Raw genomic sequence first — 18,468 nt, forward strand, 5'->3', positions numbered from 1 at the left:
AGATCCTCAGATGTAAGGCTCTATAAACAGGCAAAGTATTACTAATTGCCAGCTTATACTGAACCGTAAAGTGAAAATAAAGATGGTTGGAGGAAAGAGGTGCTGAATTCTCTGGTAAGCAGAATCGTTCTAGTGGCTGTAGGTTAAACAGTTTAAAGTTTGATTTTGCATTACTATCATCTGATAAATCTCCATTCATTTATATTGGTGTAATATTTGACCTCCTGTTTACCTTGGGGAAAATAGCAGTCTGCAAGTGGGGCCTCCTATGGTAAAGAATAAATCAAAGGCTTAATTCAAGTAATCACTCCTGAATATGTGCCATGAGGTTGCATTGCTTTGAATGGAATGAGTCTTGCTTTACAGAATGTGGCTTCAATTGTGTTGTTCAATTTAAATCAAAATATGTCAGAAAAACTACCTTTCACCTCTTTGTGGCCAAGGAGAACACCATGGTTCCAAAGTTTAGAGCATTTCAAAGCATATGGGTGGATATTTTTTGTTCTTATGGTTTAGTTTCAAGGGGGGGTTTTGCCCTCTTCATACAGCCCTGGCAGGAAAACCAGACCATTTTATTTAATTCTTCCCACTTTTTGGATTTCCTGCAATGCCACAGCAATATCATGCTTGGGTTCCTACTTAAATTTTTGTTGGCATTTTGGAACGTATCAGGAACAGGAGTAAGTTGGCTAAGTTGTGCTGTTTGTACTTGTAAGTTGTGTTATTTATATGCATTTTTCTGCCAAGCCTGATTTTTTAGTACCATCCCCTCTAAAAGGTTCCTTCAAAAATGATTCACTGCAATGGAAAGAAACTTACTTAGTGTTTTTCACTCCTTAAGAAACACCACACTTTATGTTTTTCTGCCTCAAACCACACTGTTAAAAAAGTAGTGGATAACCATTTCCCACTTGGCCTCCAAAGGGTGAAATCCTCATCTGGTATAAATTGGCATAGCTCTATTCAAATCAGAGCAGCCACATTAATTCATTCCAGCTGAGGCTCCAGCCCTTAAAATGCCAGCAAGGAGAGCGAGTTTTGCACAGGATGGATTTTTGGGCTGGGTGGAAGGTTTTTCTGTGTGACTTAGCTATGTGCCTAGGCTCAGGGCTGTGGGAAACTGCCTGTTTGACATCTGCAGCATACGCAGCAAATGCTTTGGCAGTTTGAGTTAATGCCTTTTGAATTCACAGGTTGTTTACTTTCAGCTTGAATGTGGATTTGCTTTCAGCCTCAGTGGGAAATCTAACACAAGAAGTAATAGGACAAGCCATCTGTCCAAAAAAGCTATGAGAATTCCTGATTTTGAACCAATAACGGAGATCAGGGACAAGCTCACCCTGTGTGTGATCCCTGCCAAATTATTGGCGTGCTCCTTGGATTTCCAGCCTGGGACCCGATCCCTCTGGTGCAGTGTGAGCACACACAGACTTAGGGGAGGAAACCTGCGAAATGAGCGTGGCCAACATCCCTCTCCAATGGTGGCTCCTGCAGATGAGCCTTTTTCCAGCCCCCTCTTCCTCCGCCGTGATTTACAGCCCGCTTTGGCAGATAAGCTGAGCACCTGTGAGGCGGCCGCTGCTCGGCTCCTGCTCCTCGGGGAGCAGTAAACAGCACGAGTCAATGGGAACCCCCAGCTCCTGCCAACATTCCCTGCAAGTAAACACCAATCCATGCGTTAGTCACAGGCCAGAGAATGGTGTAATAACTGGGTTGATTGGGTCACTTTTTTTTCTGAAAAGCTCAGGGGCAGATTTCAGCGCTCTTTCAAGAGTCCAGAGTTTTTTTACTTTATAGCCAAAAAGCCAAGTCTCTCTCCCACTGAGTAAACTAAGAAGCTGCACAAGAGCCAAGATTTGGGGGGGAAAAAAAAAATCAGCATCCTGCAGAATTCAGCAGGACACAGTGGGCAGATTTTACTAAAAGCACAGCATGTGACAGGTAATGGAGCTGCTCTCCATTCACAGATGGGGATGTGAAGGGAATTTGGGCCTCGTGCACCTGTCTTGGTCACCCACAAGAAGTGCCATCACCTTCAGTGAGAAAATAGTTAGCCTCCATGTGCTGTGCTGTCTAGAAGCCTGTGTCCTTGTTTTGGAAGCCTCTGTGGTTTAAAATCTTGGTCACAGCTTTTCCTCTGACTTTGTTCATTGTTTCTGTTGACCTGGATTAAGTTATCCTTGTTTGGACTAGCTAGAAACATGAGTCCTGATCTCCAAACCACTTGGGTGAGCTGAAGATCTTTGCTTGAGTGTTTAATAAATAATAGGGGAGGCAGAGAAAAAGACAAGAAGAAATCGTTTGAAAAGAGCATCATCTGGTCTTTAACAACAAAACCTTCACTGCACTGTGAAGTGAATCCATAGGCTTTAAACCTTCATGAGGTGAATGGCTCAGGAGAGCAGGATATCTGCCAACATCCTTAGAAGCACACTGGCCTGATTTCGACCTGCCCTACCCACAGAGCAGCATTAACTCAGATACCCTGGTGTAAATCCAGCCAGAGGTCAAACCCAACCCTGCAGCAGCCCTGTTTGTCCAGAGGACTTCATCAAAACAGCCCCATTCAGCATTCATTCCAACAGCACCAGGCTAATTTGCCTCAGCCATACCTGGATTTCTGAAAACTGGAGGGCACTGGATCTTGTTCAGACTGTTTTCTTTCACTCTTCTCTGTCAAATCAGGGCTACTGCAGATTGAGTGGGGAAATAAGAGTCTCTTCAAAGTCCTTTTTTTTTTTTTTTTGGTTTATTGATTCAATAGTATTTCATGGCTAATAACCACCCTTGACTAACAGGCTCATTTGAACCAGGAATGCTTGATCTCTTCTGTTATTTAATGGCAGAACAGCCAGTTTACAGATAAGTAGTCTGCTTAAGGTGGGACAACTCAGGGCTGGTAGCCTTTTCTTAGGAAAACTAGCTTCTTTTTCTGCTGATTTTTAGGGATCCTCCTCTGAAAGTTTTCCACAGAATCACAGAGGATTTTTTCTTTATTTCCCATGTACTCGCACAGTCATGAGAACAAGGATGGCTCGAAATTAAAGTAGCACAGTTCAGCCTTCTTAAATTAAAAACTTTTTTATTAGCTTTTTTTCTTGGAACCAGAGGCAGATGAGCCAAAACACTGCATAAAATAAGAAGAAGGCAAGCTGGTTTTGTTGTATTTTTGGCACGGACAATGGCTTTCAGAGATACTGGAAGTCATGCAAGAAGAGTGTGTTATTAAAAGACTTCTAGCCCTGCTCTGAAGACTGAGGGCTTTAGATAAGAGTCTGCATGTGGGGATCTTTATCCAAAACAAACCACCCAAACTTTTGTAGTCGCTAATACAGATTTCCTCCTCTGCATCTCTCTGTGCTGTTGCTCACACACACAAGTTCTTCAAGGCATCCTAAAAGGTTTCTTTGCCTGTAACAATTTAATTGCCTCTTGGCCAAGATTTTCTCCTCCGTGAAGAGAAAGAACGTGATCAAAGTGCCCTGTGCTGCCCAAAGAATTTCCTCTGCCCAGCCTCACTGCACACACCAGGACTGTTTTCCTCCCCCTTCTCCTTTGCCACATCTCTGCGTTTTGCACGATTGTTTCCTGTGTTTTTATTCCCCTGCCTGGAAAAATCCCACATCTCCTCCCCCTGCCCTGGCAGCATGGGTGACACAGACAGAGAAATCAGCACAGTGTCAGCAAGAGTTTAGCCCCGCAGCTGGGACCTGAACTTTCAGCAGCAGAGCACAACCCTGGGTCACTGCACTAAAGCAAGCCAGATTGATACAAAGTGCTTGCTCACCCTGGAAGGGGAAGCATCAGAAACCAGTTGATAAAAATCTTTAGGCACCCTCTGTTGTGAGCTTAGGCTGTTTTTCCTGGGAAAATGACCATGGAGTGTATATTCAGTGTCACGACCCCCAAAGTGATGCAATATTTGGGTGCTCTCTGCACTCAGGCAGTGATATTGCACTGGGGCAGCGTGGATTTTCAGCTGTAGAAAATGGAAATGGAGCGTGTGGACTCGACATGCTGCACAGGGTGTGAAGTTTTCAGCTGTGAAGACCTGAACGATCGCGTCTGCCAAGAGTTAATGCGCTCAGAAAAAGGATGCTAAAATATTCCTTCCCACTCCAGTTTGCAACTGAGAACTTGCTAGCCTGTAATATCTTTTATTTATAGCACCTTTTGACTCAAAGGATCTGAAAGTGCCTCTCTGGGAGTCACTTCAATGATACCTGCAGGCAGGGGTGTTTCTCTGCAGATGACTCCAGCTGAGGTGTCAGGGCCTTCGTTGCCGTGGACACATGCAAGGAACCCCCTCTGCCTTGCCAAATGCCAGCACTTAGAAATAAGGGCTAGAGGGAGAGGCAGAAATCTGCCCTAATAAACCTCAATAACAGCAAACAGAGAAAACAGGCATATAAACCCTATGGGAGAGAGCACTGCGATGGTCACTGGCTGGCCTTGGAAGCAGACATTGGCCAGTGCTGGATGAGATCCTTATGCAAAGAGCTTGGGACAGTAAAACCACAGCTCAGAAGAGGGCATTTGGTGTCCCTACCTAGATAACACTCCAGCCAACCTAACCAGATCCAGCTGTGCTGTGGTGGCCTGGAGAAACTCCAACAGGGACCCTACACAGGATATGCATCCCAGTGGTAAAGGCGCAGACTGGGTTTAAATCCTCAAACTCACACATCCCTCAGTGAGCACAGTCATGGCAGGGCCTTCTGCTTATCTCAAGTCCACTTCAGCACCTGTCCATCAGCCGCTCCCCACTCAGCAGCTGGCTGAAAAGGACCAGAGGAGCAGAGGACCAGCTCCTCCACGTGGCTCCTGGCAGCTGGAGAGGCGTCACCAGCCCCCTGCTCCCCTCCTGTGCTGTCCCTGCAGGCCAGGGAGGCAAAAGTCAGGCCCAGCTGATGGGGTTACAAATCCAGTCCATGATTTCTGCTCCATCCATAGCCAGGCAAGACGTTGCCAAGACACATTTCAGGCAGCTGCTGTTCTGTCTGCAGCACCCTGAGCATGCTGCCTGCCCGCCTCCTCTCTGCCTCTGCAGCCCCATATCAAGCCAGTTGTTCTGCTATTCCCTGAACATGCTCAGCAAGAGCCAGACTTCTTTTTGGCACTTCTGCTGGGTCTCCTGAGGGATTTGCCACCAGGAATGCCCATCTGCTTCAGCATCCTCTGAGTCCTGATGTGTCTCCATGGGCAAAGCCATCCAGGCAGTCCCATGAAAACTCCAGGGACACCGGTGGCTGTTTATGGGGCTCCTCCTACCCTGGGTCTCTGGACAGAATAATACACTCATAGCCTCCATGATAAAATCCGCAGCACATCTCTCCTCCCTCCATGTCCTTCCCAAGCCATCCCCAGAATCAGCATTATTATATTCTTTTTTTCCTCTAAATCTCTTTCCTCCAGGCACCAGACAAGGTGTATTTGATAGCACTTTATCTCTGCCATGCATATGTCAGTGTCTGAAACTCTGGTTTAATAGGAGTCACATCATGGGCTGGAAGCTGGCTCTCTCAGGTCCTTTCCATGGAGAACATGTGTTTTGCCTCATTCTCTGCCTTCCAACAAAAATTGACTCCTCCCTCCTTTGAGGAGGGGGCTGGGGTTAGCACATCCTGGTAGCCCACTGGCTGTGCTGCCTGCTTTTAGGGCCTCTCTCACTCCTCCTCCTCAGAGAAGAGAATATTCTTTTTGTGTGTACATATGAGGTTTTTGCTTTTTTTTTTTTTCCCGTTCTTGGTCCATTGAGTATTACATCATGTATTGCTTCCTTTGGTGCCCCTTCCACATGTGCTGCTTTGGATTTGGGGGTGGGAATGGGAGGGATCAGAGTTGGTGGTGACTCCCAAGCTTATAGAGTCCAGCCCCAAGGATCCCCCATGTCCCTGTGAGTGTTGTCCAAATGCTCTGGCAGCCTTGGTGCACTGAGTGCCCTAGGGTGCCTGACCACCCTCTGGGGAAGAAAACCACCTCCTAATATCCATCCTACACCTTCCCTGACACACTTCATGCTGCTCCCTCAGGCCCTGTCACCAGGGGGAAGGCGGCAAGCTATGGGCAAGCCCTGTCTCTATGAAAAAAGCTAAGAGGGAATAGGGGAGAAAAAAAAAACTTAAGAGGGAAAAAAAATAAAAGGAATAAATATTTGGGAGGAGGGTGTTTAAGAGGAGAGAAAAACAAATCAAAGCTGGTGCCAGGCTGGAACCAGCAGCTGGTTGCCAGCACAGCAGGCTGAGAAGTTGCTGGTGGAAGCGCTCAGTGCCATGTTTGAGTTGCTTAAAAAAATTCAGTGTGTCTCTCCGTTGTGATCCCGCCTCTGCTTTCCTCCCAGCCCCACGAACAGGAGCAGGGACTCGGCTGCCCAGCTCAGGCTTGTGCTCGCAGCAGCCCCGAGGGATGCGGAGCATCTCCTGCCCCGCCACACCTGCGTGTGTGTGAGCACACCGAGCTGGACCAGGCGCCCCGCGGGTGCTCTCCCCGCTCCAGGGAGATGCCAGGGCATCGGCAAGCGTGGCACGATGATCCATCCCCCCTGCCCATGCGAGGGACGGATCTGGCAGGGACCGGGGACGGAGGAGAAGGGCAGGGTGGAAGGTTGCGACGCTCGGCTGGAAAAATTTAGAGGCGTACAAAGGGGAGAGCGATGCAAAGGGGGCAGGAGGCTGCCGAGGAGGTGGAAGGAGGTTTATGTTCACTGGGCTGGGAAGGCGTGGGGTGCCTCGGGCAGGGCTGGAGGCGCTGGGGAGAGCCTGGCAGCCCCGGCAGAGAAGCATCAGGGCTTTATTTCCCTCCTTTCTTCCCGCCTCCCTCCGCTGGGCGCTCGGAGGAGGAGGAGGAGGAGGAGGAGGCGAGACAAAAAGCTGAACCGGTGCCAAGAAGGAGCTGCAGCGGCTCGAAAATGGCACTCTGCGCCACGCTAATATTGCGAGGCTGGGCTGCGCTGAGAGCAGGGAAAACGTGTCAGGAATGAGAATGGCTGAGACTGGCCGGGCTCAGGAGGGTCCTCCCTCCTCCCCTGCCTCCCCTTCGCCTTTTAAACGCCACCCTTTTCTCCCCCAGCTCCCCCACCACCACCCCCAGTGATATTCAGGAGCTCTGGGAAAGGGAGGGGATCTTTGCTGGGGACTTGGAGTGTAAAGGGTCTCATCCCCTCCTTCCATCTCCCTATCGGGGAGCGATTTCTATTTTTTTTAAATATTTTCCCCCCCCCGATAAGGAGGAAAAGAAGACTCTCAGGGAGTTTTCTCACTGTTTTCCTGTTGCCCTTCCCCTGCTAGTCGCTGTCCTCCTCCTCCTCCTCACTGCACCCATCAGGCTGCTGCTGTGGGTCTGTATCTCGATGCAAGGTGACTTGTAGGACACAGGAGTCTCTGCTGCAAGGTGCAGCGTCGCCTGCGTCGGTGTTTCCCTCCGTTTCTCATTTGCTGGGAGATGAGGCAACTTCCAGGCGGCTCAGCTCAGCTCCTGGTTGATGCAGTGGCGCTGTTTGGGCTGCAAAAAGCCCCTTCCTGCAAAAACCTGCCTGGATAAAACAAACAAACAAACATGTAAGGCTGAAACTGCATCATTTTGTGATGTTGGGTCATTTGCAAGAAATGGGATGGAGTTTTGTGATGATTTCTGTCTGAAAGGGAAGGTTTTGCCCTGTGCTCATCCCCTTCCTCTTACATTCACAGGCAAGGAAAAAAACAAACCACCTATTTTTTCAATAGGGTTTTGATTTTTTAATTTTTTTTTTTAGCTTTAAAAAAATTATAACCTTGTAGTAGTTCAGTAGTTGAAGTTAAATACAAAAATATCCCCCCCCCCCCTCCTGCTGCACAGATGTTCCTTTTCGGATCATTCTGGAATTTATATTTAAAACTTTTGGTCATCATTACAGAAACTAGGGACTGGAGACAGGGAAAACCCCAGTCTCTGGTTTTGAAAACAGGTCTAGATCCTGTTAGAACAGCAGTTTTAGCCCTCACATAGTCAGCAGGTCAAGTTCAAGGAGACCTTTCTAAAGCACGGGCAGAGCCTCATTAGCTTGCTGTATCTCAGAAGCTTGTGGATTATTGGGTTGTTAGCTTGGCCCATTTTGTAGTCTCAGGCATGGGATGATCCCTGTGACCTCTTTCTCACCTGAAAACCATGCCCTAGTACACATTCAAACCACTTCAAACCTCACCTTTGGTCTCAGACATGTAGGCCTGGTTTGGGAGCACCTACCCCTGCCCAGGAAAGGCTTTTGGAGATGCTGTGATAAATAGGGGGGAGTTCAGGCAGACTGAAAGGTGTTGTCTAGCGTGCTCCCCTCACTCTCTTCTCACAGCTCCTCACAGATCAATAGTCCTTCCTCTGTGGAGGATCAAATTCTCTGTCCCAAATTAATGCTGCTGGGAGTGGCACTCATTTCTAAGTTGATGCCAGCAGATTTTGTATGGAGTAGGAGGAACAAAGCAGCTGATCCCTTGCTCTTCCTCACCTCTCAGCTGTGCTTTGTACCCTGTATTTGCTGCAGTTCAACTTGGGCTTGTGCAGAGAAGCTGCTGCCATTCCTTCTTGCTCCTTTCCCTTTGTTGTGACTGCAGGGTGTGCAGTGCTTGGCCCAGGACACCTTGGTTTCTTCACCATGGAAATATCAACAAGAGGGGTGGCCAAAGCACCTGGAGTGTGTTCTTGTACCTTCCACCCAATCCTACCAGTTTTCTCTGAATAAAAGACATGCATAAAACACATGGGTTGTCTGTGAAGAAGTATGCATGCTGTCTGGTTTTCAGTGTCCCTTTGGATGCCATGAGTTAAGCTGTTTGAAATACCTTCCCCACCCAGGGCACACACCATGCAGCCTTGCATGAATTTCATAGGATCACAGAATCCTTGCATGGTTTGGTTTGGAATGAACCTTAAAGCTGATGCAGTTCCAACCCTTGCCATGGGCAGGGACACCTCCTGCTACACCAGGCTGCTCCAAGCCCTATCCAGCTTTCCAGGGATCCAGGAGCAGCCACAGCTTCTCTGGACAACCTGTGCCAGGGCTTCTTCATCCTGCAGCCAAGAATTCCTTCCCAGTATCCCATCTATCTCTGCCCTCTGGCAGTGTGAAGCCATTCCCCCTTGTCCTGTCCCTTCATGTCCTTGTCCCAAGTTCCTCTCCAGCTCTCCTGGGGCCTTTTTAGGCGTGGGCAGATGCTCAGCATCTCCCTGGAATCCTCTCTCCTCCAGACTGAACAGTTACAATTCTTCAGTCCTTCCTTGCAGGTGAGATGTTCCAGAATTTTCAAGATGTTCTTGCTGACACTTTTGGCTGTTCCTCTGGGCAGAAATGCCTCTTTTTAACCTGAGATCTCTGAGGATGGGAATCTCGGGGATCTGTGCAAGAGAGAGTGGTGGTTAAAGCCTATCAACATGACCTGAGGAGACCCTGGTTCTTGTCCTGACCCGCCATGCACTGTACAGACCACTGCTCATGCTTTTAGACCTGGAGCCAGCTTGCGTTTACTGCTGATTTAAACTTCTTCAGTGCTCAAATAATTCAGTTATCAGATAGCAATTCCCAACAGATTTATAGAGAGGATCCCAAAGACATGGGCAAGTAGTAATGTGGAGTGACAGCATCCATGTGCGCACAGCAGCAAAACGGTGTTTGTCATTCAAGGAGAACTGGGAGCAACAAATTAAGATATCTTCACAAACCTTGTTATTTCAGTAGGCAGACCTCTTTCATTTCTTGAAATCTTGACCATAGGGAAGCTTGCAGAATGCATCTTGTCCATCTTGGAGCAAAAATAATACTCTTGTTCTTTCCAAATGCTCAAGTCAGCCATCTGGGCAGCTTGGTCATGCTTCCCAAGGAGGGAAGGCTTTGACAAGACAGCTGTAGGTTTTTTGTCTTCATTTCTCCCTGTCTAAAAGAAGCGTCTTTGGATATTTGGATATTTTCTCCAGAAACATGATGTCTAATGTGTCTCAAGTTGCTTCCTTCAAATCCTTCATCCTTTTAGCACTTTATAATGAGAAACACTGTCTACTTGGAGTTGTAATGAGGTGACTTGTGTCTGGAAGGGTCAGTCTAAAGGGCTCTTCTGAGGCTGTCTTCCGCTCCTTCTCCCCACACTTTCCCCACTCCCAGTCTTTCTTTATTTTTTTTTTTTTTTGGACCTGTAACCTCACATTTCTGTAATCTAAATGTGCAAATGCTTCGCAGTCACAGTCCAGTGGCTGGGTTAATCTCAGCCCCCTGGAGTGGCAGATGGCTGATTTCTTGCTGATTCCAGTTATAGAGAATTGTGTCACCTATTATCTTTGCACAGACTGATGCTTAAAAGGATGCCTTTGGCAAAATCAGTGAAAAGCAAAGAAAAGCAAAGCAAAGCAGTCTGATCTGCATCACCACAGGTGAAACTGTGAAATATTTCACTTTTGTGTGAAGGGCTGGAGGGGTGGACAAAGAGGAGAGGAGGAGGGAGGGGAGGAAGGGGAGAGGAAGACCTCATTTTCATACCAGAAGTACCAAAGCACAGAGCAGTGCAGGTTTGCTGTAGTCACGCTGCAGAATCACGAGCACTTACTCTGTTTTAAATGGTTTTGCAATGTGGTAATCCTTGGCTTGAGCTCCCTACTTTAACTCTTATACAAACCAGGCGGGTTGGCTTCTTGTGACACCTCCCTGCCCTCTTCCCAAGGTTGTCAGAGGAATCCAAGGCATCCCTCCCTGATTCCAGGGCTCAGTGTGTGCCCCACAGCTGCTGGGGAAGGCTGTGGTGGCTCTGTCGTGCCATCATGCTCACAAGGAACACTTGGGAGGGGAAGTTTACACATCTGAGTGGGGTGAGGGGAAGCTTGGGGGGCCTCAGAGAACACTGCAGGACCAAGGGGGGACCCCACCACTGGCAAGTGGTGGTAGTGGTCATACTGAAATGTGTGGGGAAATCAAAAGGGCAGAGCAAAACTCTGGATGTTTGTGACCATTTTCTACACAGTCACCCCTACAATCAAGGTTTTCTTTCTTTCTCTTTGCTTTGGGAAACACCACAGAGTCAGATGAAGAATTTGGGAAGAGAGTGTGGGTTCCCTGTGCAGAGTCCAGTGACGAAATCTGTGAACAAGGTAAGAACAAGGGGATATGGCAGTGGTGATTTTTGTTTTATCCTTTTCTCTTTCCAAACACAATTTTGCAATGTTGGACACAAAATTTAGCTATGTGTATCACAGAAACTGATAGTCCAAGCACCAAGCAAATGAGTCTAAAACGTTAATTTGGGTTTCTTTTAATGCATGCCATTATGATGGTTTGGGTTTTGGAACAGTTTGTATCATATCCAAATGATCTATGTGTGAATAATTGTTACCAACCTCCTGACACCAGGACCTAATTAGGAAGTAAGAGCCTTAAATAGGCCATTTGTGTACTGAGCTTCCATATGTCTCCTTGCACAATTTATTTGCTGCACTCCATTGAGGTATAATGAGAATGAAACTCTTAGAACTGCTTTTGACTCTGAGGCTCTTCTCTTCATCTCCTATGCAGCCACAGCCCCTATTGAGATAATATCTGTTTCCCTGTTTTTGGAAAGAAAAAGCTGTGGTACTTTCAGTCCAGATTGCCCAAGCTTCTCTGTTTCCAAGGTTTCAGTGGAAATGGAGTGAAAAAATGCCAAAAAAAAATGCAGACTAAGAAAAATGGAATGCCATCAAAGAAAGCAGAAAGGTCAGGACAGGATGATCTTGAGGGAATACTCCCTATCCTATCTGCCTCACAACCCTCCTGAAAGCTGATGCCATTGTATTTCACTTAACCTATAGATGCAAAGGAAGGATGTATATGGATAGAAGCAATCTGAAGACATTTTTATTGGTTTTGTTTGGCTTTCTTCCTGTTAGGATGTGAGGAAGGGGGAAAGGTTGGTGCAAGGTGGCTTGGATTTTTTTCTTAGTTTTGAATATTTATCCCAGTCTGAGCCAACATCCTCCCTGGGACTCCTTGTTCATGTTTAAATACATGGTATGTTCTCCAAGTGTACTTCCAGTATATATTCTTTATTTCCAAACAGCTCTTGCATGCATGACTTCATCTTACACTTCATGTGCCCCACTTGATTCTTTTACTCCCATCATTCTGAAGTCAGAAAAACTTAAATGTATGATTAAGTGTCCTTTTCTATCAGGATTAACTTTAATAAATTCTTAAGGCTTGGGTTGTTTTGTTGGTGTTTTTTTTGTTTTTCACCCCCAAATGTGGATCTTGTTTAGTTTCCCAGAGAAAGACAACTCTACTTGCAACGATTTTGTTTATGATAATTTCCTTGCATGTTCCCTTCCAGGAATTGTCATTGCCTTCCAGAAGGGAGGTTAGTGCTAGTCCCCTCGCAGTGATAATTATAATCAGACCTGTCAGCCTTCACACAGTCTAACTTATCACTTGCATTTAGAAGGATTTTTCCTGAAGCCTATTACCAGTTCTGCTTCTTAGGGAAAAACAGTCATGATTTTTTCTCCTAATCTTTGATGGCTCTCAGCTTTGAAAGCATGGAGAGGAGAAAAACGACTGCCAGGTGCAGTTAAAGAAACTGTCTGTTGGTCCTGGTCTAGAGCTCTGGAAAGCCAGAGAGTGGGCGGATAATCTGGGAAATGCTGAGGGGTTTAATTTGTTTGTGACAACACTTCAGGTGTGCTGGAAACACAAAAACAGTTTCCCAATGGTGCTGCTCATAGGAAGGGCCTCTGCAGACCTGCTGGGCACGGGCTTCAGGTGGCAGGTGGCTCTTGGCAGTGGTGCCCTCTGTATCCCTGCTGTTCTGGGCAGTGATTCCTGCCTGTGCCGAGAGAATTGGAAGCAGGATGGCCAAAGAAGTGGCTGCAGTTGCTGCTGGAGGCAATGACTGGCATCACATGGACCAGTTGCCACCAGTGCAACAGTGACCAGCTGGGCCAAGTCACGGTGTTGAGTAGGATGTGGTTCAGTGTTTTATTCATACCAGCCCCCCTGGTGTTATTCCCTGGGAAACAGGTTGGCCCATTTATTAGATTTCCCCATATTTTCACTCCATTATTGCTATTGATGTGCTGCTAACCTCCCTTTCTTACCTTTCTGGCTTTTACTAGCATGGAGACAAAAAGGTGCAAGTTTTACCATTCCATTAGACTAAATGAGTTATGTATCTTTAAGTCCTTCCTCTGTTACTGCCATGTTTTCTGTAATTTGCTCAGAGATTTAGGCTCCCTTGATTTTGGCAGAATCTGAGGATGGTCAGCATTTTACAGCTTTTTTAGCAAAGAGATGGCGGAAGATTGGGAATTCTTCTGTTATGTGCAGTTTCATATTTACAGTGCACAGGGATATGATTTGCCTTTGTTTTATTTAAATTCACTGGGAACTAGAGGTTTATTTATCAGGTGTCATTCCCTGAAGGATGAATAATGCCATAAAGAAAAGACTTCATCTATTATACAAACAGATTTGAAGGCTTTGCTATTACATTCCTCTGCCTGTTGAATGGAGTAAAAATGCCTTTGGCTGAGCAGAGACAGAGTGATACTTAGCAGTAGCATCTTTTGACCTTTTGATCAGCTGAAATCTCAAGCCATATTAGTGGACAGATTATGATGTGATGGAAAGAAGGCCAGGAATAGCCTTTTCATCATGAGATCTTTTCTGTGAATATCCTTCTTGGGTGTATTCAGGTGGTTAATCACTGGGGCCAGGGCAATCATTTGGAAGCAGGGGAGTGAAATGCTGGTACAGACAATCCAAATACGCTCAGGTTTGCCAGATGCAGCTGGATATTAGAGCTAATAGTTTCTTCCTAATATTCTCCTGCCCTCCTGTTTCCATCAAGGCTGTGGGTGACCTTGTGATTTTTTTTCCATCTGTAATAACCACATTTTGGCCGAAAGAGTGACACCAAATTTGCTCTTGGACCACAGGGGAGCTGCAGTTGCCGAATCAAAGGAATGCACATGGTGAATATAGATATCAGACTGTGAAGGGAAACTCACATGAAAATGTCTCTGTCATTTTAGAGATAATAACAGTAGTGCTTGAATCCATTTCAACCCTCCCAAGGAAAAAAAGAAATAATGTAGGTTTCAAAAAATGCACAGCCCTGATAGTATTTCTCATTTTACAGGGCTAACCAGAGCAAAGAATGACTTTTACTTTCTCTTACCTGCCTGTGCAGAATTACTCCTCAAACTTGGCTCCAGCTTTGAATTAGCCTCCTTTTCATCTTAATGGCCAAGAGGAATCTGCAGCCTCCTTAAAAAAATCAACTATAAAAAAATCCCTTTTTCACTGCTGACTCTGCGCATCAATAGCAGTTGTGCCAAAGCTTGACCCAGGTGCTGTGGTCACTTTTGGAAGGAAAAGGGGCAGACACTTGGGTGTGGAATGCCTCTGGGCCATGCCCAGGCAGCCCATGCTGGTTATGGGCTATGCAGCATCATCCTGTACATTGCTAGCACAGGGGTGTCCAAGTTGCACACTGTTTTTTTCCTCCCGAAGCCAAACAAGATACTCATTTCAGTGTCAGGAGGAAGAAGGGCTGGCAGTGTGAGAATCCCAAACCATCAGTGTAGCAGGGATGATGATGCACCAGGCGTGGGGAACAATAGCTACCACAGAGGAGTGGAAACTCTTTGAAAATAAGGAGGTTGTGGAGGTGGGAGAAGCTCACAGCAGGACACTGTCTCCTCTCATCTCCCCCAGCCTTTTCAATCAGGTGCCTGCTGGGCTTCCCACTCCTCCTGCCTTTTGCACGAGATGACAGGATCACAAGGCATTAGATTCTGCTGGCATGAAGGAATCTGCCATCCTCCTGGCATTATTGCTTCCCCAGTCAGGAAGCCACTGTGAAACATCGAGGCTGTGAGCCCACATGATGCTTTTTAGCTTCTTCTTCCAGGGCCACAAAGGCATCCAAAGGGGAGCTGGGAGGTGACACCAACTCCTGACACAGGTCTGCACCTTCTTTTCCTTGGGAAAAACAGGCAAAACTGCAAAAGGTGGGTGGCAGCCTTGGTTCTGTCCACGGAGAAAATGCCACTGCTGAGATACAGCCAGCCCACAGGATAAGGAGCTCCCTCCCAAGCTCTGTCTGCAGAGATTAGGTAGGGTGCTGCACAGGTGATTGTTAGAAGCATCATGAGCTAAAGCATTCAAAGGCATGTGTTGCTCTGAACAGTTGCTATTAGAGTTTGTGATGGCAGCTTTGAAACTTTTTCACTGGGAAGGCTTTGTGGTTTGTGTGGTGGAGAGAGGGCAGGCATGAACTATTTCCTCTGCCTCCCTGCTCTGCCTTGATTCCCTGTGGGGTGTAGGAGGGCACCAAGGTTTGAGTGACATAGTACCAAGATCTTCCCTCTTGGTTTGGGATTGCATTAATCCTGCTCTGCCTTCTGCCAGATGGCCTTGGCTTGATAAAATCAATTCTCCTCAGAGTAAAAGAACTTGCATTCATCTTCTTGTAGCTCAGAGAAATCCACGAAAACAGAATTGCTCTGCCTTTTTCAGATCAGGAAAAAAGTTGCTATGGGACATCTGACAGTACCCGAGTTGTCATGGTTTAACCCCAACAGGCCCCTCATAGTTCCTCATTCACTCAGATTCACCAGCAGGATCAGGGAGAGAACTGAATGGGTAAAAGCTGGAAAACTCATGGGTTGAGATAAAGACAGTTTAATAGGGAAAATAAAAGCCTTGCACATCAGCAGAACAAAAAAGGGAATTAGTTCACAATTTTCCATGTTCAGGTGTTCAGTCACCTCCAGAGAGTCAAACCCACCACATGTAACAGTGGCTTGGGAAAACAATCACCATCACTCCAAACATTCCCCCTTCCTCCTCTCTCCCCCCTGAGCATGATGTCACACAGTCTGGAACATCCCTTTGGGGTCACCTGTCCTGGCTGTGTCTCCTCCTAAACTCTCAATCACCCCATCCCCTCCCCAGCCTGGCAGTGCAAAAAGCAGCAAAGGCCTTGGCTCTGTGCAAGCCCTGCTCAGCAATGACAAAACCAGCTCTGTGACATCCACCCTGTGTTCAGCACAAACCCAAAAGACAGACCTATAACAGCCCCTGGGAAGAAAATGAACCCTGCCCCAGACAAAACCAGCACACCAACAGTTAGAGCAGCACAGTTAGAGCATATGGCAAGCACTTGGGCTGGGATGCTTTTCTCGGGGTAAGAAGTTTAAAGTAGCAAACTTTGAAAATGTAGTTATCAGGCAGATGTCAGTGATGGGCAATGGTATAAGGAGGACAGTGATTTGTTTATGAAGTTCATCTGTCCACTCATGACAAATTTTTCACTTTAAACACACCACATCTGGCTCGTTGCAAAGATTCTTAGATTGCAGACAGCAGTAAACATGCATCCTATTGAGTAAGAGTGATTTCATGAACCAGCAGAAGGATTATTGTCATAACCAAATTTACAGCCATACAATTCCCTTTTTCTGGCTGGAAAGAAGTAATCTTGATCTGGAAAAGAAATATGTCATAACAATAACTTAAGCAAGTTAAACAGTATCTGGGGTCGTTCATGGGAATGTCACTGGGTATACTCAAAGTACTAAACCAGTTCTCAGCACATTTTTGGTCCGACTAGCAAGCTCCTAAATCATCCTTAAGCATGGATCAGGGTTCATCCCTGCGAGCTGTTTGCATTCAGCTGCTGGCCTAGGAAAGTTAAGACAGGGTTGCGAGCAGAGGTACCAACCTCTCTGTGCCAGTTGGCCTCCACGCCTGGGGATATTTCTGGGCACATTTAATTACTGCTGGCTGGAGAGGCTCAGGCCCAACTGAGAAACTGGACTAAACTCCATTTATCAGCACTGGGAGAGGGGAGCCACCAGCAGAAGCTGATTCAGCCTCCCTTGATCCTGACCTGCCCAAATTTGTAGACAGTTGCTAAGGCAGCTAAGCCTGCAGGGTTTAACATGCTGATAGCAGAGGAAAGGCTATATTACCCCCCAAAAGGCAATGTATAGTACATTTCCTGCATATTTACTAGTCACCTACCCAGCCTCTTGAAGCACATATAAAAAGATTATTAAGTTATTGAGGTGCTCTTTCTTGCAACAGGGAATGTCACCCATTATTTTTAATTTTTTTCTCCCCTACCATGAGGAGGTTCCTTTTTCAATAAGTTTCAGCCATGAGATAGATGTTCTGTATAATTTGCTTTCAACAGTTTGATGGTTAAATGTGTCCCTAGGATACAATTATAGACTTATACATAATAAAGAAGCTCATGGAAGGGTATGGCATTATGTCTTTCAAGTGTAGGTAAACCCTTTGTTTGATATAGAAAGTTTTATTTTGAGTTCATCCTATCAAAATATATTTACATGATAGATATGGGTATCTATTTTTTTCTCAGTTAAAAACCTCATTGAAAAGAAATAACTCTGGCTCAGCTCCTGCAACCACAGTATAATGCTTCATTATCTTTTCTTTCATTGAAATCTTCTCATGCACAAGGTGATCTAATTTAATACTTGTTTAAACATATAAAACAAAACATTTTCCCTTTAAGAATACCTCAAGTGTTTGGTCACAGTGGGGATGAAATTATTGATTGTATTTGGCACATATTTGGAAACATGACCTTAATCTGCAGGTTTCACAGGGAAAAGGTATTTTCCCCAGGTATGGCAGTAAGTCAGATAAGTAAATTATACTTTTGACATGTTAAAGATGTTCCATTTTAGACAAAGGAAGTGATATCCCAGTTGTGTCACTGAAACTCAATGTCCTGTGTTGCTTGTTAACAGCTGCACATTTGTTGTTTCAGTGTCCCAGTTTGCTCTCAAGTATAAATGAACTGCTACATGCCAAATAATCAATAGTTCTGCCAGCTCTGGAAATATAATATTGCTATTAATATTGATCCACACAACAGAAATCAAGGCATCAAATTTTGCAGGCATCCCTTGCCAGCACCCTGCATGTCTACACCTGCAGAGTAACCGCTTGAAAATCGCTATTCCCCAGGGAATAATGTTTGATGCTCACCCTCATTCCCTGTGTCATAACGAACACAAATATAAACACAGGGGGATCAGGGCACACGTGACCAGCAGACAGGGTGCATATATATTTATTTCAGCCTTCTGTGGTTTCTCAGTGCAGCAAACCAGATGCAAAGAGCACTGGTGAAAACAACCTGCATCAACCCTGGTATCCATCTCTAAGGGCACGGCCGACAGCCTGTCTGGCCAAAAAAAAAACCAGTGTCCTGGATCTTAGAATCCTTTATAGCACCTAAAGGGGCTCCATGAGGGCTGGAGAGGGACTTTGGACAAGGGTCTGGAGGGACAGGACACATGGAATGGCTTCCACTGCCAGAGGGCAGGGATGGATGGGATATTGGGAAGGAATTCTTGGCTTTGAGGGTGGTGAGGCCCTGGCACAGGGGTCCCAGAGAAGCTGTGGCTGCCCCACCCCTGGAAGTGCTCTCAGGTTGGACAAGGCTT

General features: G+C 46.2%; 1 protein-coding gene across 3 annotated transcripts in view; it reads left to right on the plus strand.

The window, feature by feature from the left end:
• SETBP1 (SET binding protein 1) overlaps positions 1-18,468 on the plus strand; it is a 270,174-nt gene that overhangs the window by 113,298 nt on the left and 138,408 nt on the right. For all 3 annotated transcript variants that reach the window (XM_077171103.1, XM_077171101.1, XM_077171102.1), the window contains one exon: positions 11,029-11,100. In XM_077171103.1, the coding sequence (XP_077027218.1) occupies positions 11,029-11,100 (72 nt within the window). The remainder of the gene's footprint in view (positions 1-11,028; positions 11,101-18,468) is intronic.

This window comes from Agelaius phoeniceus, chromosome Z, assembly GCF_051311805.1.
Source record: "Agelaius phoeniceus isolate bAgePho1 chromosome Z, bAgePho1.hap1, whole genome shotgun sequence".
In the NCBI taxonomy this organism is placed as follows: Eukaryota; Metazoa; Chordata; class Aves; order Passeriformes; family Icteridae; genus Agelaius; species Agelaius phoeniceus.